The sequence below is a fragment of the Leucopleurus acutus genome (assembly GCF_964270905.1).
Source record: "Leucopleurus acutus genome assembly, chromosome: 8".
NCBI classification, from domain to species: domain Eukaryota; kingdom Metazoa; phylum Chordata; class Mammalia; order Artiodactyla; family Delphinidae; genus Leucopleurus; species Leucopleurus acutus.
In genome coordinates, this window is record NC_139151.1 from 49,326,087 (window position 1) to 49,345,017 (window position 18,931).

Genomic DNA, 18,931 nt, shown 5'->3' on the forward strand with positions numbered 1-18,931 from the left:
TAACTAGATAAGGTGATGCTAAACTTTTACATAGATTCCTACCAAGTACAATAAAAAAGTCGTAAAATGGTCAACAACTTTTTAATCAGAAACACTGGTTGTTTGGGCAAGTCACTTCAACTCTCTGAGCCTTGGTTTTCACACCCAGGTCAAGAACCAGTAGCCTCCTTGATGATTCATTCATTCATTTACCAACAAAGATTAAGCACCTACTATATGCCCAGCTCCATCTTAAGCCCTGGATCACTGTACAGATTATAGATAATACAGGTAAAGTTTAGCATAGCTTCTAATACTTCTGTGCTTACTCAAATGATACATGTTTTCCTTTCTTCAGAGTTTGAGCTTTTGATGCTCAAAACAACATAGCATTATGTAGGGCCCTATTTCTCCACCCTAACTGATCTTGGCAATAAACTATCCACATGTATCCCAAGAAGCACTAGGAGAAAGGACAGGGTTGAGGCAAGTGAAGAAAAAAGATAAGCCACATCCCCTGCTACCCATGAGAAGGGTTTGCAGAGATCCCCAAGAGGCAATCAACATGAGCCTCTGGGATAGAAAAACACAACTATTGTTGGGGATGCAGTGAATGTAAAGACTGTTGAGAAGAGAGATCAGTCCAATGTTTCTGATGTAACATTACAAATAGACATCTAGCTAACCTGAATTTCAGTGTTAAAAGCAAATTTATTTTGAGTTTTGAGGCGAGCCTGTCATAACAGGTATTATCTCAGTGACCCTTTGCTTGAGTTTGGTTATGGTTTATTTAATTCAGGACATTTGGGATTTGGGATGCAAGGAAGGGGGATGGCTGTCATTTGTGAGAAACTCAGTCCAGATGTCTGAGGAACTATATTGGTCTTAAAATTGTGGGTGACCATCTAAAATCTCATGTTTGTTGTAACCCATTGGATATGGGAGGCATGGATGGTCCTTAAGTATTGCTTCCCAAACAGAGTGGATGTGGCCAGACACTGAAGTTAGCTGTTAAAAGATGTGTGCTCAGGCCCTATTTCTACCACTTCCTAATTTGGCAAGCTTCAAGTCTTAGCTTTCCCAGCCATAAAATGGGGTTGAGAATACCACACTTGCTTATGTCGGGGCCAAATGAGATGATGTAAATGTGAAGGAATTTTTCATTAATAATTATATGTTAAAACTTCAGCTACCACTTATATCATCATCATCATTATCATTCAAGAACTTTCAACCCAAGTAGAAGTCACAACTTTCTGACTTCCTTTTTTTTTATACATCTTTATTGGAGTATAATTGCTTTACAATGTTGTGTTAGTTTCACTGTACAACAAAGTGAATCAGCCATATGCATACATATATTCCCATATCCCCTCTCTCTTGAGCCTCCCTCCCACCCTCCCTATCCCACCCCTCTAGGTCGTCACAAAGCACCGAGCTGATCTCCCTGTGCTATGTGGCTGCTTCCCACTAGCTATCTATTTTACGTTTGGTGGTGTATATATGTCAGTGCTACTCTCTCACTACATCCCAGCCTCGCCTTCCCCTGTTGTGTCCTCAAGTCCGTTCTCAACATCTGCATCTTTATTCCTGCCCTACTACTGGGTTCATCAGTACCAGTTTTCTAGGTTCCATATATATGCGTTAGCATACGGTATTTATTTTTCTCTTTCTGACTTGCTTCACTCTGTATGACAGACTCTAGGTCCTTCCACCTCACTACAAATAACTCAATTTCGTTCCTTTTTAGAGCTGAGTGATATTCCATTGTATATATGTGCTACATCTTCTTTATCCATTCATCTGTCAGTGGACATTTAGGTTGTTTCCATATCCTGGCTATTGTAAATAGTGCTGCAGTGAACATTGTGGTACATATATCTTTTTGAATTAAGGTTTTCTCAGGGTATATGCCCAGTAGTGGGATTGCTGGGTCATATGGTAGTTCTGTTTTTAGTTTTCTAAGGAACTTCCATGCTGTTCTCCATAGTGGCTATATCAATTTACATTCCCACCAACAGTGCAAGAGGGTTCCCTTTTCTTCACACACTCTCGAGCATTTATTGCTTGTAGATTTTTTGATGATGGCCATTCTGACCGGTGTGAAGTGATACCTCATTGTGGGTTTGATTTGCATTTCTCTGATTATTAGTGATATTGAGCATCTTTTCATGTGTTTGTTGGCCATCTGTATGTCTTCTTTGGAGAAATGTCTATTTAGGTCTTCTGCACATTTTTGGATTGGGTTGTTTATTCTTTTGATATTGAGCTGCATGAGCTGCTTGTATATTTTGGAGATTAATCCTTTGTCTGACTTCCTTCTTGAGTGAACCAAAATCTGTCACCTATACAATAAGACTTAATTTTTTTTTTACTTTTTTTATTGCTTGTTTGAAGATTAGTAATAAACCATAGCAAATATTAGGTTTGTTTGTGTGTGTCTGTCTGTCCATCTGACTTAGTCTTTGCAACCCGTTTGAGATTTAAGTGATGAACCACTAAAATGGCCTAATAGAAACATTTCTTAAGAAATATGAAAGGGATGAACTTAGAAACCAGGGGGGAAAAGTTAGAATGCTCTAAGCACTTCTTAGAATAGAATATTGAGTTCAGCCTAATATTACTTATGGTTGGGGCCCATGTGAGTTCTGTCACTTTATGCAGAATTTATTTGCATAGCCTAATCAAATAACCATATATTCTCTGCATGTTACAGTCATTTTGGCGTCATCTGATGTACTAGTGTTCCCATAATTAGGCTGGTTAATGCAAAGAAGCCAGGATAAAGTCAGGGCAGAGATGAATATGAATTAGCATTTGCACTTGGATTAAAACTGAGAAAAGCTGAAGTAGCTCGGAGTAGGCATTTTCTCAGTGAGCATCTTTCCACTTGGCAGTCCACCTTATCTGAAGTCTTCCTTGATCTCCTCCCAACTGTTGTATGTTGGGTGCAAGTAGAAACTCTTAGTGGAGCATATTGCTTTCATATCTGAGGTTAGATTTGAAGAATTTTCTTCATCTGTTGCCACTCAAATATTCTACTCTCACACTGAAATAAATATATTCTGAAACTCCATTCTGTAACTATAGAAACCCTGATCTTCAGTGCATTTCAGCCGGAAACACAAAAGAACGCTAAGTTAAAGAGGAGTATGTTGTTCATTATTGATCTATGAACAGCTTAGATTTCATAAGCCATTAAGTTTCTGTAGATTCAGGATTTTTACCTCTCCTTTTTCTTTCCCCATTTTTGAAATTAGAGCTAGCCATATTTAAACAAAAAAAATGATGCTAAAACAATGCAATGAATATGATTTTAGTTCAACTGTTATTTATTGAGGACTTGCTATAATACACTGAGTGATATGTGGACTTGCCCTCAAGGAACATACAGCCTTGTATGCACAACTCAAAAATAAACAAGACACAAGGAAACTAGATAACACCAATATAGACATACAAATAAATGTCATGGGGCTTAGAGGAAAGAATGATCATGTCTAGAGAGGCTCAAAAAAGAATCAGAAGTATTTAACTTCTCTTACCTCTTTTCAGCCCCATCCTTCAAATAGGCACAAGTGCTGCCAACTTTATGTTATTAATATTTCTCCAGACCTTCCCTCTCCTCCACCTCATTATCACTTCTCATCATTTCTTGCCTGGATTATGGCAGTAGCTTCTAAATAGGCCTCCTGCTTCCCACTGTTCTTTCCCTCCTCCAATCTATCTTCCTCCTCCGGCAGAGTCATGTATTTAAAATGCTAATGTCTATCACTTCTCAGATTTATAGCCTCTAGTAAATCATGAGGATTCCCCAAAGGAAAACCCCATGTCCTCAGAGTAGACAGATACTCTTTATAAGGAGGTCTCACCACCTCTTCAGCCTCATGTCCCTGTGCTGTATGTGCCCTGTACCAGAATCTTCCTGCAGTCTTTAGCTTGATCATATCCTCAGGTCATGGTACATGTTGTTCCTCCTGTCTGGGAGATTCTCCCTAAACTTTTCCCACTGACAAGCTCTTTCTCACCATTTAAGTCTCACATAAATTGACACCTCCTCCAGGAAGCCCACCCCATTGCTTTCCACCCCCTCTTTATCTTCCTCCAATGAGATAAATGTGCCCATATTGCTATCAGCAATCTTTTGTGCAGCAATATCTGTCATTTTATCCCTCTGTCCCTGCCAAGAACACATTACTGTGTGTTCATTAAAGTCGTGCTTTTTAATTTTTTTTTTCTTTGTTCCCCAGCACCTTACTTGATACAGTGTAGGCATTCAGTAAGTGTTTGGTGAATGAATGAAGGTGAAATAATGAAAACTGCAGAGATGGCAGTGGAAGGACATTGGGGCAAAAGAAAAGTTCAAGATTATCTGTAACATGTTTGGTTTTGAGGTGAAGGTAAATAAATACCCCAGTATTCCTAAAGGGAAGGGAACAAAAAGGAAACAAAAAGAGAGGAGATATTAGGAGATGAGAGCTTACTTAGCTTCCTAGGTATTCATCTATGTGGACTGTGATTTCTTGAAATAGATTTTGATTGATTCAGGCATTTAAATAACAAATATTGGGGTTTTGTTGCTTCCAAATACGTGACTCTCAGTACATGTAACACAAAAATTGCAAGGAATGTGTTAGCAGCTTAGAGATATCATACCAAGACTTTTTATACTGAACAAAGAAGAGAAATATTTTAAAACACATTTTATTTGAGCTGTAGGATAAGAAGAGGTGTTCTTCATTTGATAAGAAACTTAATCATAAATGCCTTGCCATGTGATAGACTCTTTATTTTCCATTTTCTTTAGGGTGGAAAGAAAGGAACGTGCCCGATTGAAGACAGTGAAGTTTAATGCAAAACCTGGAGTGATTGATTCAAAAGGGGTAGGTACAAAATAATCGAAACATTAAATTCTCTCGTTTGCCATGGATTTAACTATAATTGACATTTAAGCTGTCGCTAACAAACAGATTATGGAGCTACTGGACAGTAGAGCACTGTTATAAATGTATTGCTATGCAGTGATGTAATTTCTGATGAAGTAGATTTATGATAAATAAATTTTGGGAGTAAAGCTGCTAGTGGTCAGCAGAAATGATGGGTTATGAAGGTGATGTAATGACTATAGTGAGGAAGAAAAAAATAGTTTCGATGTTATTTCTTTAATTTTTTTCTTTTAAATTAAATATTCTAAAAGGATAGATTCCATAAAAGATACCTGCTCATCATAAAATATGTCTAGTCCTTTACGTATTATAAAGTCAGGATAGTCGTGGAAATATACATATGGATCACCTAAGTGAATACATGGATTGTTGTGACAGACATAGAAAAGAAGAAAGTAAACAAATGAAATTTAGAGTTATGCAACCATCACCACAGTCAATTTTAGAACATTTCATCACCCCATAAAGAAATCTGTAGCTGTCACTTCCCTCTCCCTCAACCCCAGCCCCTCCCCACCCAGCCTAGGCAACTACTAATCTACTTTGTCTCTATATATTTGCCCATTCTGGATAGTTCATATAAATGGAATTGTACACTATGTGGTCTTTTGTGACTTTTTTTCACTTTACATAATGTTCTCCAAGTGCCTCTGTGTTGTAGCATAAATAAATACTTTTTTTCTTTTCATTGCCAAACAATATTCCATTGTATGGATATACCTCATCTAATTTATCCACTCATCAGGTGATGGACATTTGCATTGTTTTCACTTTGGGACTGTTATGGATAATGTTGCTATAAATATTTGTGCACAAATTTTTGTGTAGACATATAGTCTTATTTCCATTGGGAATATACCTAGGAGTGGAATTTCTGGGTCATAATGATAGCTCTATATTTAACATTTTGGGGAACTGCCAGACTGTTTTCCAAGGTGGCTATAACATTCTACATTCCCACCATCAGTGTATGAGGGTTCCAGTTTCTCTACATCCTCACCAACACTTGTTATTATATGTCTTTCTGCTTATAGTCATCCTGTTTGGTCTGATGTGGTATCTCATTGTGGTTATGATTTTTATTTCCCTAATGACCATTGGTATAGAACATCTTTTCATGTGCTTATTGACCATTTGTGTATCTTCCTTGGAGAAATGTCTATTCAGATCCTTTGCCCATTTTTAAAATTGGGTTCCTTTGTTGTTGTTGAGTTGTAGAAGTTCTTTGTATATTCCAGATATTAATCGCTTATCAAATATATGCTTTCCAAATATTTTCTCCCATTCTATGAGTTGTCTCTCTTGACAGTGTCATTTGATTCACAAAAGTTTTTAATTTTGACAAAGACCAATTTATCTTATTTTTTCTTTTGTTACTTGTGTTTTTGTTATTATATCTAAAAAACCAAGGCCATGAAGATTTATGCCCATATTTTCTTCTAAGAATTTTGTAGTTTTAGCTCTTACATTTAGGTGGTTGATCCATTTTGAATTAGTTTTTGTATACGATATGAAGTAGGGTTGCAATTTCATTCTTTTGCACATGAATTGTTTTCTGTTCATTTTTGGATTGTTCACTGCAAGTGTATAGAAATACAGTTATTGTGTATATCAATCTTTTATCCTGTTACCTTGCTGAATCCATTTATTAATTGTAGTAGCTTTTTGGTAGATTCCTCAGGATTTTCTATCTACAAGATCATGTCATATGTAAAAAGAGAGAGTTTTACTTCTTTCTTTCCAATCTGGATGACTTTTATTTCTTTATCATAACTGATTGCCTTGTCTAGAACTTCCAGTGTTGGATGGAAGTCGCAAAAACATTCATCCTTGTCTTGTTCCTGACCTTAAGGGGAAAGCATTTAATCTTTCCTATTAAGTATGATGTTAGCTGTGGGTTGTAAAGCTTTTTAAATTTAGTATTTTTAAGTCATAGTACTAGTATCTCATTGCTATATCGTAAAATACCTTTCCCCACCTTCTGCCTTCCTGTTCTCTTTCTCTTCATCTCCTTTCCTTTACTTTTCTGTTCTAATAATTTTGGCTGTGAACATCACACTGAACCACAAGTTTAGGTCAATAGATGTCACCATGAAAAATGAGAAGAAAAGCTCACAAGTTTTGAGCCCTAAACCACAACACTGCCCTTTGTATTTTGAAGTAGAAGTGTCACTGGGCAGCCCAGTCATTGACGTAATAATTTACTTTCCCCTAAAACATTCAGGTGAAATGGGAATTTATTTAAACATGGTGTCACTCTTAAAAAAAAAAAAAGTGAGGCTGTATGTCATCATGCATGGAGTCCTTTCAAACAAATACTGCTTCCGTACAAAGGGGTAGGATTTTTCATTGATTCTTGGTGAGAATTTAAGGATAGATTTCCTGTTTGTTTCATATATATAGTTGGATATACATCAGAGAATTTTTGTTGAATACCTACCATGTGCCAGACTCAGGATTAGAACTTGTAAAAGATACAAAGTATAACACAGGCCCTTCCCCTCAAGAGCTCCTAACATCAGTTAGAGCCCAGATGTCTTTTTGTTAAGGCCAAAACTTGTGTTGTGTTTTTTTTAAATCATATTGCTAAATACCGTTAGGTATGAGCCAATGAATAGAATATAAATTCAAGGACTTGCATGACTGTTGAAGGAGAGGCAGTGATCATGTGAAAAGGGAAACCCTGGACTGAAAGTCATGAGAGTCAGGTAGCCTGGGTTCTGGTTTCAGTTCATTACTAAGTCACCACTGCTCTTTGGACCTCATTAGCAAAATAGCAGCTTTGAGCTACATCAGGAATGTCAAACAAGTTTCATCTCCTATGGGAACCGATGAATTGACGGTTTCTAACTAGAATATTGTGTTGAAAATGACTCCGAGGCCATATGTAACTTCAGCAGGAAAAGTGTTATGATTGATTAGTCATGCCTAGCGCAACATTGGGAATTGTCCTCTATTTGAGGTCCCCGGATTCAATGATTTTTTAAGGTGCCTTCCAGCAATAATTCTCCATGAGCCTGTGAATTAAGAAATAATAAACCAAAGTTTTCTAAGTCCCCATGAGAACAATATATCAATGAGAAGACTCTTGCCCTGAAGTAGAAAGCAAAGGACAATTAAGAGAAAGTGCACTGAAGAAAGGCCAACTCTGTGGAGAGTTGGGAAAGTCAGGAGATGCCACTCACTCTGAGCCTTGGACAAGGACTACAGAAATAAGTCATTGTTACAAAGGCCTCAGTCTCTGGGACCCTGGGGTAAATTCAGCATAATCTGAAGAGGAAAGCTGTTTGGAATGAGAAGGAGAATGGGATATTTTAAGTAACTTTATCATTAGATGGCATTCACAGAGCATTGTGAGATGTTGGGGATTCAGAGTGAAAGCCATGGTTACTACCCTGGAGGATCTTAGAATCAATTAGTATGTATAAAGCAGGCTGTGACAAGAGCCTTATCAGTAGTGTGTACAAGAGCTATGGGGATTCAAATGAATGGATATGGGAATGACCAGAGAGCACTTCATAGAAGGACTTGGGCTTTAATTAGCCTATCAGTGCTTGAGTTACTTTTCCAGAACTATTCATTAATTTTTAAAAATTGAGTGCTGCACAACACCAGGTACCGTGCTAGGTGCCTTGTAGGGCAGCAAAGTGATTAAAAAGGCAAAGACTTTTTATACTTTTATAAAAAGTATACTTTTTATACTTTCATACCATGGAGCTCACAAAGAGAAATATAAGCAGGCAAACAATGGTGATACAATATCACTGATGATCCCCATAAATTTAGGGAATTAGTCTCTATTTTAAATATCAGGAGATTGCACCTCAGGAAGATTAACTAATTTACCTAAGATCACACAGCTAGTATGTACAAAAGTCAGTTTTAAATTCAAATCCTTTTGACAGTAGAACATTTGCCCTTTTCATTCCTTCACACTATCCCTTATTCTGTTGGAGGTCAGAAGAAGAAGAGAGTTACTAATTATGCCTTGGATAAGAGAGAAGACTTCAAAGAGAAGGTGATACTTCAGCAAGATCTTGAAGTTTGAGTAAGAGTTTGCCACACATAAGAAACAGCATGTACATGAAGGTGGAAACCGTAGGCATATTGGAGTAAGGCCAAGCAGGTCAGGGACACCAGATGGAAGGTGTGGATGTGTGGTGGGAGTTGTAGCTAATGGGGCTGACTGGGAAGATCTGGAAGGTTGGGAAGCTTGTATGGAAAGCCTGACTATGAGCTTTGAAGCTTCCTGGGTTTGGAGAGTATCTATGAGGAAATCTGAGGCTCTCTATTACAAAGTGCCCATTTGCTACAAATGAAATGCCCAGGCTTTCTGTCCACCTCATGTGCCTTCACAAAGTCTGTGTCTACACACGCAAAGACAAGTGGACAGTTGTGTCAGTAACCCAGATAATTCCAGCCTACCCAGACCCAAGTGGCCATCTGTTTGGATGGATCTCCTTGAGAACTGTCTCAGTGCCCCAGATCTCAATGCACCCAAGCTTTCTTGAGAATGTCAGCTAAATTTCTAATGAATCTCCATTCAAACTAGCTTCTGGTGAAAACTTAATCACCACCTTAATTTCTTTCCTTGTTCTTCTACCTTTTTTATCAGTTTTCTAATCAGCCATTCTATTTTATTTATTGAGACATTTAAGAATTTGTATACTCTTCAGAATCAACCTGTTTTCCATTGAAAAATCAGTGGTATTTAGTGATTTATGCTAAATTTTGTTTTATTTTTATTTAAAAGTCCCTATAATTTAAGGAAGGGAAATATATGTCTGAAAGAATATGAGAGAACTATTAATATTCTTACTAAATGTCAGCAACGTGCAATGTATAAGGGTTCCCTTTGCATTGTAAATCCTTTCTAAAGTAAGGTAGGCTATAAATAACTAGTCCTATTTAGCCACAGGCTGGTACAAAACAGAAGTGATAGGTATTACTCAAAGTAGTAGGAGTATGCATTGTAGAAACCTAGACAGCTTACACACTTCTCTTAATCACCACAACAAGACTTGAAGGGAAATCATTTGTTCCCTCTTTATAGATTTAAAGAAACTGAGGCTTGGAGAGGTGAAGAAATCTGAACCCATGTCTGATTGATTCCAAAACCCATAATCTGTTTACTATAGCATACTCTCTCCCTTGTTAAAACCATGTCGCATTTGTGAATTTTAAGAAAAATGAAGAAATAAATTGAATTGGGTTTAGCTTTGTCAAAAACTAACTTCGGCTTAAACTTAAATTCTAAAAGGGGGAAGCTGGGGTTTTCTCGATGATGTGCATCTTTCTGTATTGAGAACATTTCTGAAGGGAGCTTGGGGGCCGCACACTTTCTCTGTTGTGGTATGCCAGAGTAAAATGAAGTCTTGGAAAACATGTTTCAGTCATTTAATAAACTTTTATTAGGTGCCAATACAAGGCAGCTTGCGCAATGTGGACCGAGGTGAGTAAGTCATGGTCACTGCCCTGAAGGAGCAGGGATACTAGGGGAGAAAATGGGTCTCCACAGGGAGGAAGCGATTCACACTAAATAAGAGGGACAGGAAGCTTGCTCTGAAGTTCAGGCTCCCCTAAACTTGATTCTAGCTTGGAAGCTGGAGGGATTTGAATTGGGGAGCCTTGAAAGATTAGTAAAGCTTGCAAGGAATGGGCAGTGGCGTAGGAATAAGATACTGGACACATAGGAAGTAAAACACGGTTTGCTTTCACTTCAAGCAACAGTTGATGAAGAATGGAAACTCAGAACTGGAAAGTAATACTCAAGTCAGTTCTGGTGCTTTAAATTTTCCAGGAAACTTGTACTTAATCCTGTAGACAGTGAAGAATTTTAACAGTTGTGACCAAACCCAACCTAGTAATTTCCTCTGGGCTCCACCCTTAATGTATCTGGATTGCTGCCCAAATGTCACTCCCAGGCAGAGCTCCAAACTTACTCATCTTTGTGCCCCTAGCACTTAGCACAGTGTCTACCAGACACATATTGGCTACTCAGTCCACCCTTTTTAGAGGAAAGGTGAGTGAATGATCAAAAGTAGGTTTCTAAGAGGTCAATCTGGCAACCATGGGAAAGACAGATTGGAGGGGAGAGAGACCGACATTGGGGGATGTTGGGATAGCCAAAGCAGTATTGTGGGTACAAGATTCTGAAAATCTGAATTTCAAACAGTGGCAACGGAAAGGAAAATAGGAAGCTGTCTCTAAAGAGATCAGAGAGGACCATCATCCTTGGACATCTGACCTCATATTCTGTTTCCTTTTCTAAAGCCTTGAGCTCCCTTTCAGAGGGCATGTCGACTGGGAGAAGGGGACATGGGGCAGATGCAGGTATTGGTGATAGGATCATGGCAGTCTCCCTGAATCAAACTGGAGCTAGCATTAAGAAGCCTCAGTTCTGTTTCATATACTCTTGGGAATTCCCATATGGTCATTGGATCCTACTATGTCATTTACAGATGAAGAAACTGAGAATCATTTTTCTGGAACACATGGAGAGTTAGTAGCAGAGCCTGCCATTGAATCATTTATCAAAAAAGTGACTTGACAGTCAGTGTTTTGTTAGCAAGATAGGAATTATGTTTGCTTCACCAGGGTGAGTTATGAGGATTGCTTTTGTAACAGCTTCAAAGTGACATTTTGAGTTTCAAAGGAAAGTTCATTACTGCCCTCAAAAAAAGGGAAACCTTCTTAATAGAGCTAGTTTTTGGGTGGCCAGAGCCCAGTGAAGAGCTCAGATGTCCAGAGTGACCTAGAGATTCAGGAAGGATGGGGTGAAAGGAGAGCCATACTGCCTCAGTCCACAGCCATCAGGAAGGTAGCATTTCTGCTCAAAGTTCATAAACTCAGGAAAGGCTACCCCTCAGGTTCTTTATTATCACTTTCCTGTTCCAGGCCTTCTACGAGTTTCCCAATTGTTCTTCCTGACTCTAGCCTTTCTCCTCTGATTCTTTCCCCATACTGCATGCAGGGTGGCTTTAACCAGTCTAACATTTTTACGTAAAAAGCCAAGACAGGGTTGTGTCCGGGGAATTCTGCAGTGTCACCAGTGCAGCATGGGAAGAGCTGCTAACTCACTATATTTTCTTTTGAAAGTGATAATCACATTTTTACAAACCTTGAGCTCCCATGTCCACTGAGAGCCATGTGAGCAGCACACAGATAATTCTCTGGTTAAAGAAATGCTAGTGGCTTCTCTGCAGATGGTTCTCAAAGGGGCCTACAGTTGAGTTTCCTTCTCTGATACATGTAAGGAGGGGTCCCTATCTCAACCTTGAAAGCCAGCTGAACTCAACGAACATTTTTTACTGAATAAATACATGTGATTTTACTTACTCCTCATGGGGTATTTGTCAAGTTACTAATGAGGGAACTGCTAGTCTGTGGAATGGAATGGAGAATAAATCATATTCCTTGTGTGTTTCCATGCATATTTATTTCTTGGGTCACTTCCCTTGTAGGTCCAAAAACTACCATTGTTGAAACAACCAAGTTAATCTGCAGCCTTATATACTAAATTTAGTATAATTAATAACTGACAAAATCTGTCCACTACACACATACACATTCGTTTTTACAGTATGTTTTAGTTGGTTCAGTTCTTCCACCTTAATAATATTGTTAAAACACTTTGTTGTTGTTGTTTTGTACATTTTGACTCGAATGTGTTTGAATAACCTCATCGCCAGGAGGAAAAAAGTACAAAAGTTGTAAATTTTTTAAAGTACCTTTGAAATTCAGTGTTATCTTCATTGCCTAATTAGGCTAAAGCTTTCACTTCATGAATCTTAGATAGAATATGGTAAATTGAAACATAATAGATTCACTTGCTCATAGTGTTTCCTCCCCTCTAATGTTTTCAGCTTTTTAACAGACATTTGTTGAGGCCATACTATGTGCCACATACCAATTTAAGCAATGGGAAGTACACCATGAATAAGACAGGGTTCCAGCCTGTAGGAATCATAAAATGTTCTGTGGAGATAAACATGTCAGCAAATGACAAATAGAATCCGCTAAGCGCTGAGTGGGAAGTGAGGCCAAAATACTATTTGAGCTCAGACCTGGAATACTTAAGCCTCTCTTGGAGTTCATAGGCAAGTTCCTAGACGATACAATGTCCCAAATGAGCCTTGAAGGATCAGTAGAATCTAGTGTGAAAGGCTGGAAAGACCTCTGTATTTTGTAGGCAGAGGGGAGGGCATGTAAAGACAGGAAGCAGCCCAGTGTGTGCAGGGAAGCCAAAGAAGCCTCGTGTTACTTAAATACAAGAGCTTAAGTACAAAGCTGCAAGTGTCAGCCAAGAAGGCAGAGGGGAAGTCAGGACCCAGATCTCGAGGGCAGTGGGGAGGCTTTGGAGGATTTTAGCAAGATTAGATTAGAACTTTAGCAGATCGCTCTCCTGCTGTGTGGAATAAATTTCCAAAAGGAGGCAACCCTAGAAAGCTGGAGTCCATTTTAACAATGCAGGTGAGACATGGAGTTAGCCTAACCTAGGACGACAGAGTAGCGACAGAGAGGAAAGAAGAGACCAGAAAATATTTAGCCTGAGGCACCTATATCAGCATCAGCTGAGGCTCTTTATTAGAAATGGAGATGCCCAGGCTCAAACCCAGCCCTGTGGAATCAGAATCTCTGGGGATGGAGATAGGAAAGTTGCATTTTAATAAGCTCCCAGGAAAACTCTATAGGCTTGCTAAAATTCGAGATACACAGGTGTAGCAGAAAGGTTTGATATCACACAGAATGACCAGTTTCTATCAGAATTATCATAATATATCTAAGCCTTAATCACCTGATAGGTAAAAATGGAAATCATATTAAAAGAGCTAATATATGTAAAGTACCTAGAAATATTAGTCCCCTACCCCACCCCCACCCCCACCCCGCCGCGCGCACACACACACACGCGCGCGCACACACACACACTGTGCTATGGGCGGAGAGGGAGGGAGAGTTGGCCCTACAGCCTTGCCGTACACCTACTGGCACAGGGGTGTTCCTGACTATGTGCTTGCTGACTTTATGACTAGGCAGGAAGGTAGAGGTGGCAGCAGACTAATCTCAGTCTTCCACTCCTGTCCCTGCTGTTGGCTGCTATCAGGATTGTTTCTGAGTTCTCTACCATGTTGTGTAATTACCTGTGGAAAATTCCAGAACAGATTTGATCAGTGCTTACTACATTGGAGAACTGCTGCCTTCTCTTCAGTATGCCAGTTACTCTGAACATCCATAGACTGCCTTATGTTCTACAGGTTATTTTTATAGGCATTGCTCATTTGCATCTTACGAAAATTCTTAATATGCCCATTTTATGGATGAGAAAACTGAAACTTAGAAAGGATGAATAACTTACCCAAGTTCACGGAGCCAATAAGTGACAGAGCTGGGCCCTGCATGATGACATATTGTGTGAGCAGAGTAGAATAATTGATTCTTTAAGGCATTTTATATATGAACTCATTCTAGATGTTATTAGCATAGCTAATTCTATCTATTTAATTAGTGATGCTAAGGCTAAAGTAATATAAATAGGAGATGTATAATTTGTAGTTATATGAATAACAAGTATAGTTTCATCAGATGAGAACACTGACTTTTTGTTCAATTTTCTTCCCGCTATTAATTCAGGGTGTTAAGTATTATGCAGAAAATTTGGCTCAAACCCATTTCTACTTTGGGAGTTATTCATGAATCAATTCTGACTCACTACAGGGCTTCCTTTAACCTGACTCTTTAAGGTAAAAGAGCCAGAGTCACACCTCAGAGCTTGCATGTTTCACTTTGCAAAAGTTTTTTTTTTTTTTTTTAGTGTATTTATTTGGCTGCGTTGGGTCTTCATTGCTGCACGCGGGCTCTCTCTAGTTAACAGCGAGTGGAGGCTACTCTGTTACGGTGCACGGGCTTCTTATTGCAGTGGCTTCTCTCGTTGCAGAGCATGGGCTCTAGGCGCGTGGGCTTCAGTAGTTATGGCACACAGGCTCAGTAGTTATGGCTCGCGGGCTCTTGAGCGCAGGCTCAGTAGTTGTGGTGCACGGGCTTAGTTGCTCCGCGGCATGTGGGATCTTCCTGCACCAGGGTTCGAACCCATGTCCCCTGCTTTGGCAGGCGGATTCTTAACTACTGCGCCACCAGGGAAGCCCCTGCAAAAGTTTTTAACTCCTTAAAAGCTCAAACATCAGTACTGAAAGATAAAGATGCAGAAGCTACTGTCCAGTCATCTGACTTCCTCACTATAGTAATTATAGGCAGAGTCTCAACAAGCCAAAACAGTATATCTTGCCTCTTTTCAACTGTACACTGTGTCTATATGTGGGTAGAAAGTCTTTTTTATTTAATGACAGATCATGTAATATCTGAAAAACTTTCAGCAACAGCTTCCAGTATGTTCCTAATACTCATTAAAAAATACCTAATTACTTTGCCCTTTTATTTGAAAAAATAGCCTCTGAAATTAGACTGCCTTGGGTTCTATTCTTAGCTATTTGATCTGGAACTAGTAACTTCTCTTTCTGAGACTCTGATTTTTCAACTGTAATAAAATCTAGAAAGTAGGTTGCAAGTTCCTTGAAGGCAGGGAATGTGATTTATTTAAGGCCTAAAATAGTTCATGGCACTGAACCAATAATTACTGAATTAAATAATGTGAGAGTAAAGAAGGTGATATATTAGGAGAAAAGTATATAAATTAGAGTGTACAGTCTACATGTTTTTTGCTGTAGGTTGTGAATGGAGAACTAGACAATTTACTGTTGGCATTAAAGGAAGTTTCTCTTAATCTGAGTGTTATTTCCTTTCTTTCCAATAAATAGGTTTTGAGTATCCCTTATGTGCAGGGAACTGCTCTGACCACTGAGTGGGGACATGGATAAGTAAGGCCCCGCCTCTGCCATTCCAGAGCTTACCTTCTAGTACACACACACACACACACACACACACACACACACACACCAATATAGCATAAGGTGAAAAAGTTTAGTGAGGGATGTACAGAGTCTTAATGGAGATTCAAAGGAGAGAAGAGAAGTCCACTCTGAGTGAGAGCAATTAAGAAATGGTTCCAAGAAGAGGTAGCATTTTAGCTAAGTCTGTGAGGATTGAGTAAGATTTCAACAACTGTAGAATAATTGAAATTTTCACATTTAGAAAATAGTAGAAGCAAAAGTAAAGGAATAGAGGGTATGTGATAACCGGCAAGTACTATATTTGACTGGAACAAAGAACACACACACACACAGAGGTATTGGGGGAAGTAAGGTTGGAAATGTAGCTTGAGGTCCAGTGATGGAGGTATTGAGTATTCCATTGAAAAGTTCAAGGCGGCTGTTCTTTGGCTCTGGGACAGAATAGTGACAGGATTTGTTTGTGAATAAAGACATTGACTGTTGTTGCTGGGAGGATGGGTGGTGGGTACCTGGGAGAGACTGGAGTAGTGGGGCACCTTGGGGGAAGGTGCTGGAAGGACTCAGGTCACAGAGGCCTCAGAGATTGAAAGGTCACAAATAGCAATGGTGGTTAGCAGAGAATGTTGAAAATGTTACCCATGAGGACCCCGAATGAGTTACTAATTGGTAGAGAAAGGGGTAAAGGCAAATCATGCAAAGTAACTGTGCCCACGAGGATGACAATGGAGGGGAGCATGAACTTGATAGAACCCAGACTAGAAATTAAAATTGTACACATGCTTTTAGGCCTAGCCTCAAGCAGATATCTTCCTAACACCCCACCTCAAGATGGTTGCCTTATCTTCCAGTGCAAGTCTCCAGCACTAAATAGTTGCTGTGTGCTATTAAAAATCGGCACAGTTTATGATACCGAAATAACCACTGAATTGAACTGAAAACTAACCAGGGCAGATTCAATAAAACTGTCACTAAAGTACTTTTTTTAAAAAAATGAAACCAATTTTAGACTGATTGCCAGGTTAAAAGCAGAAATGTGTTGTAATGGATCCACTCCAGTGGGATTAAGAAATTCTTCATGGATACTAGTGGTAATAAGTCTTCATATTTACAGAACTCTTTGGTATATTATCCATGTCATAGATGAAGAGGCAGGGACCGAGGATTAAGTGACCTGTCCATAGTCACACAGCCAAGTGCTATCCTTTGGAGGCACATGAAGATCATTTCAGTTATTTAGCAAAAGTTTACAAGGTGTCTTTCACGCCCAGCACTGTGCTAGGGCTTGGGGGAAACAAAGATGCATTAGCCTTTGCTTGCTCTTGGCAAACATTGGATGGTCTGGGAAGGACTGGGATTTCCTTGGAAGTTGGCACTCTTAGTATATAATATTCCTCTGTAAAATGGGCTAGTAAGAGGGGTGCAGTAAACTTGCTTCATTAAGATGTGAGATAAACTAACAAAAAGAGACATAGTATGAAGGATATTTAGTCAAATCAAAATTACACTTTTCAAGAAAAACATCTGTGTGTAGCCCACTTGTTATCTATCTATCATAATGTAATAAGCGCCATGAATCTCCCACCTAACATGAAGGTATGAAACAATGAAAAGCATTTCATGGCCAAGGATTATGATGTATCAGATTGTGTGCACTTGGGGTCCATTTAGAGAAGAGGGGGAAAAATAACTCTTTCCATGAAGCAAGTGCAATTGGTATACGTAGGTACCAGTGACAAAGCTCAGGGAAACATCCTTTATTTGTTAGTAGTGATAAGGTGTAATGCAAAGAGTTGCCATTCATTTACAGAGTTCTGGGCAATTTGGCAACTACCAGGTGAGAGTTTTCCCAGTCTCAAATTTATTGCAGGCACTTGTCAGTCTGAGTTAGAGCCCTCCTCACTTGAAAAGAAGCAAAAAGCTTGCAGAGTGCTATTTGCCTTTCATGTTTTGACAACTTCATGAATATTTGTAAAGATTTTGTTACCACTTGTTGAAACTGGTATTTGGGCATTCTTGATGTGAATGGTTGTTTTTCCTGGAAGGCCCCAAGAAGCCACCGTTTCTCTCTGTAATTGGCTTGTACTCACCTGTCACGAAGAATTAACACCTTAATGAATTTAGAGCACGTGTTCAATGTGAATGACAGAGCTTGTCATTCTTCGTTTATGGAGAAAGCGTTCTGTGAACACCTCCCATGGCTGCAGGCTGTAGTGGAGGTGGTGTGCTGAGACACTAGCCCAGATTACAGTCAGAAAATAAACACATGAATTCATGATTGCTACTCAGTGCTATTTATGATTGCTTTCATTACTTTGTTAAAGGTAAGGAGTTCTTTCCCCCAGCGGACCCCCAAGAGTGGATAGAACTTTTGTGTTTACCCCCTTCTCAGTAACAGGCAGAGTTCACATTTGGTAAATAAAGGATTTGGCTTTGATCAGTAAATGTGATAACTATATAGCTAACATTTACTGAAGGTTATTTATGAGCCAAAAGTTTTGCTAAATAGATTATAAGAATTTTTTTCATTAAATCTTCACAAAAACCCTATGAGGTGAAAACTACATAGTGGCATTTTTTAAAGAAAATAATCCTTCTTGTCCCTGCCCAACCCCAAAGTGTTGACCAAATCCTCCATGATGATGTTCCCTAAATATATAAGCATAAAATTAAGTGCAAATTTCTTACACTGATAGCTCTTATCATCTATAAAGTTAAAATAAAATTACAAATTAAATGCCATATATATTTAGCATTTATTTATATATTATAGCAACAAAATTCAAAATCACAACATAAATGTGATTGATGTTGTTTTAGTACTACTAAATCTTCACCTACGATGTAAACATGGTAGTGGCTGCCGTGTGGAAGTTTCTTTTGAGTTGTACCTGCTACGTGTTAGGTGAAGACTCAATTCTCTCACCACTACATTCACCGGAAAACCACTGCGGAGGTCCCAGGCTGGCTGTCACTCCTCCCCGTTTACCCAGCCCCTAGCTCTGACCCCTTGGGAGTTGTTGAATGAATTATTATGGACCTCATTTATCATAATACAGATGCCTTCCGTGGCTGAATGCAAACTTGACAGTTTTACTTGCC

At 39.0% G+C, this 18,931-nt stretch overlaps 1 protein-coding gene across 7 annotated transcripts in view; it reads left to right on the forward strand.

Annotated features, from left to right (window-relative positions):
• Positions 1-18,931, forward strand: part of DLG2 (discs large MAGUK scaffold protein 2) — an 812,656-nt gene that overhangs the window by 746,502 nt on the left and 47,223 nt on the right. For all 7 annotated transcript variants that reach the window (XM_082844899.1, XM_082844903.1, XM_082844901.1 and 4 more), the window contains one exon: positions 4,787-4,862. In XM_082844899.1, coding sequence (XP_082701025.1) covers positions 4,787-4,862 — 76 coding nt within the window. The remainder of the gene's footprint in view (positions 1-4,786; positions 4,863-18,931) is intronic.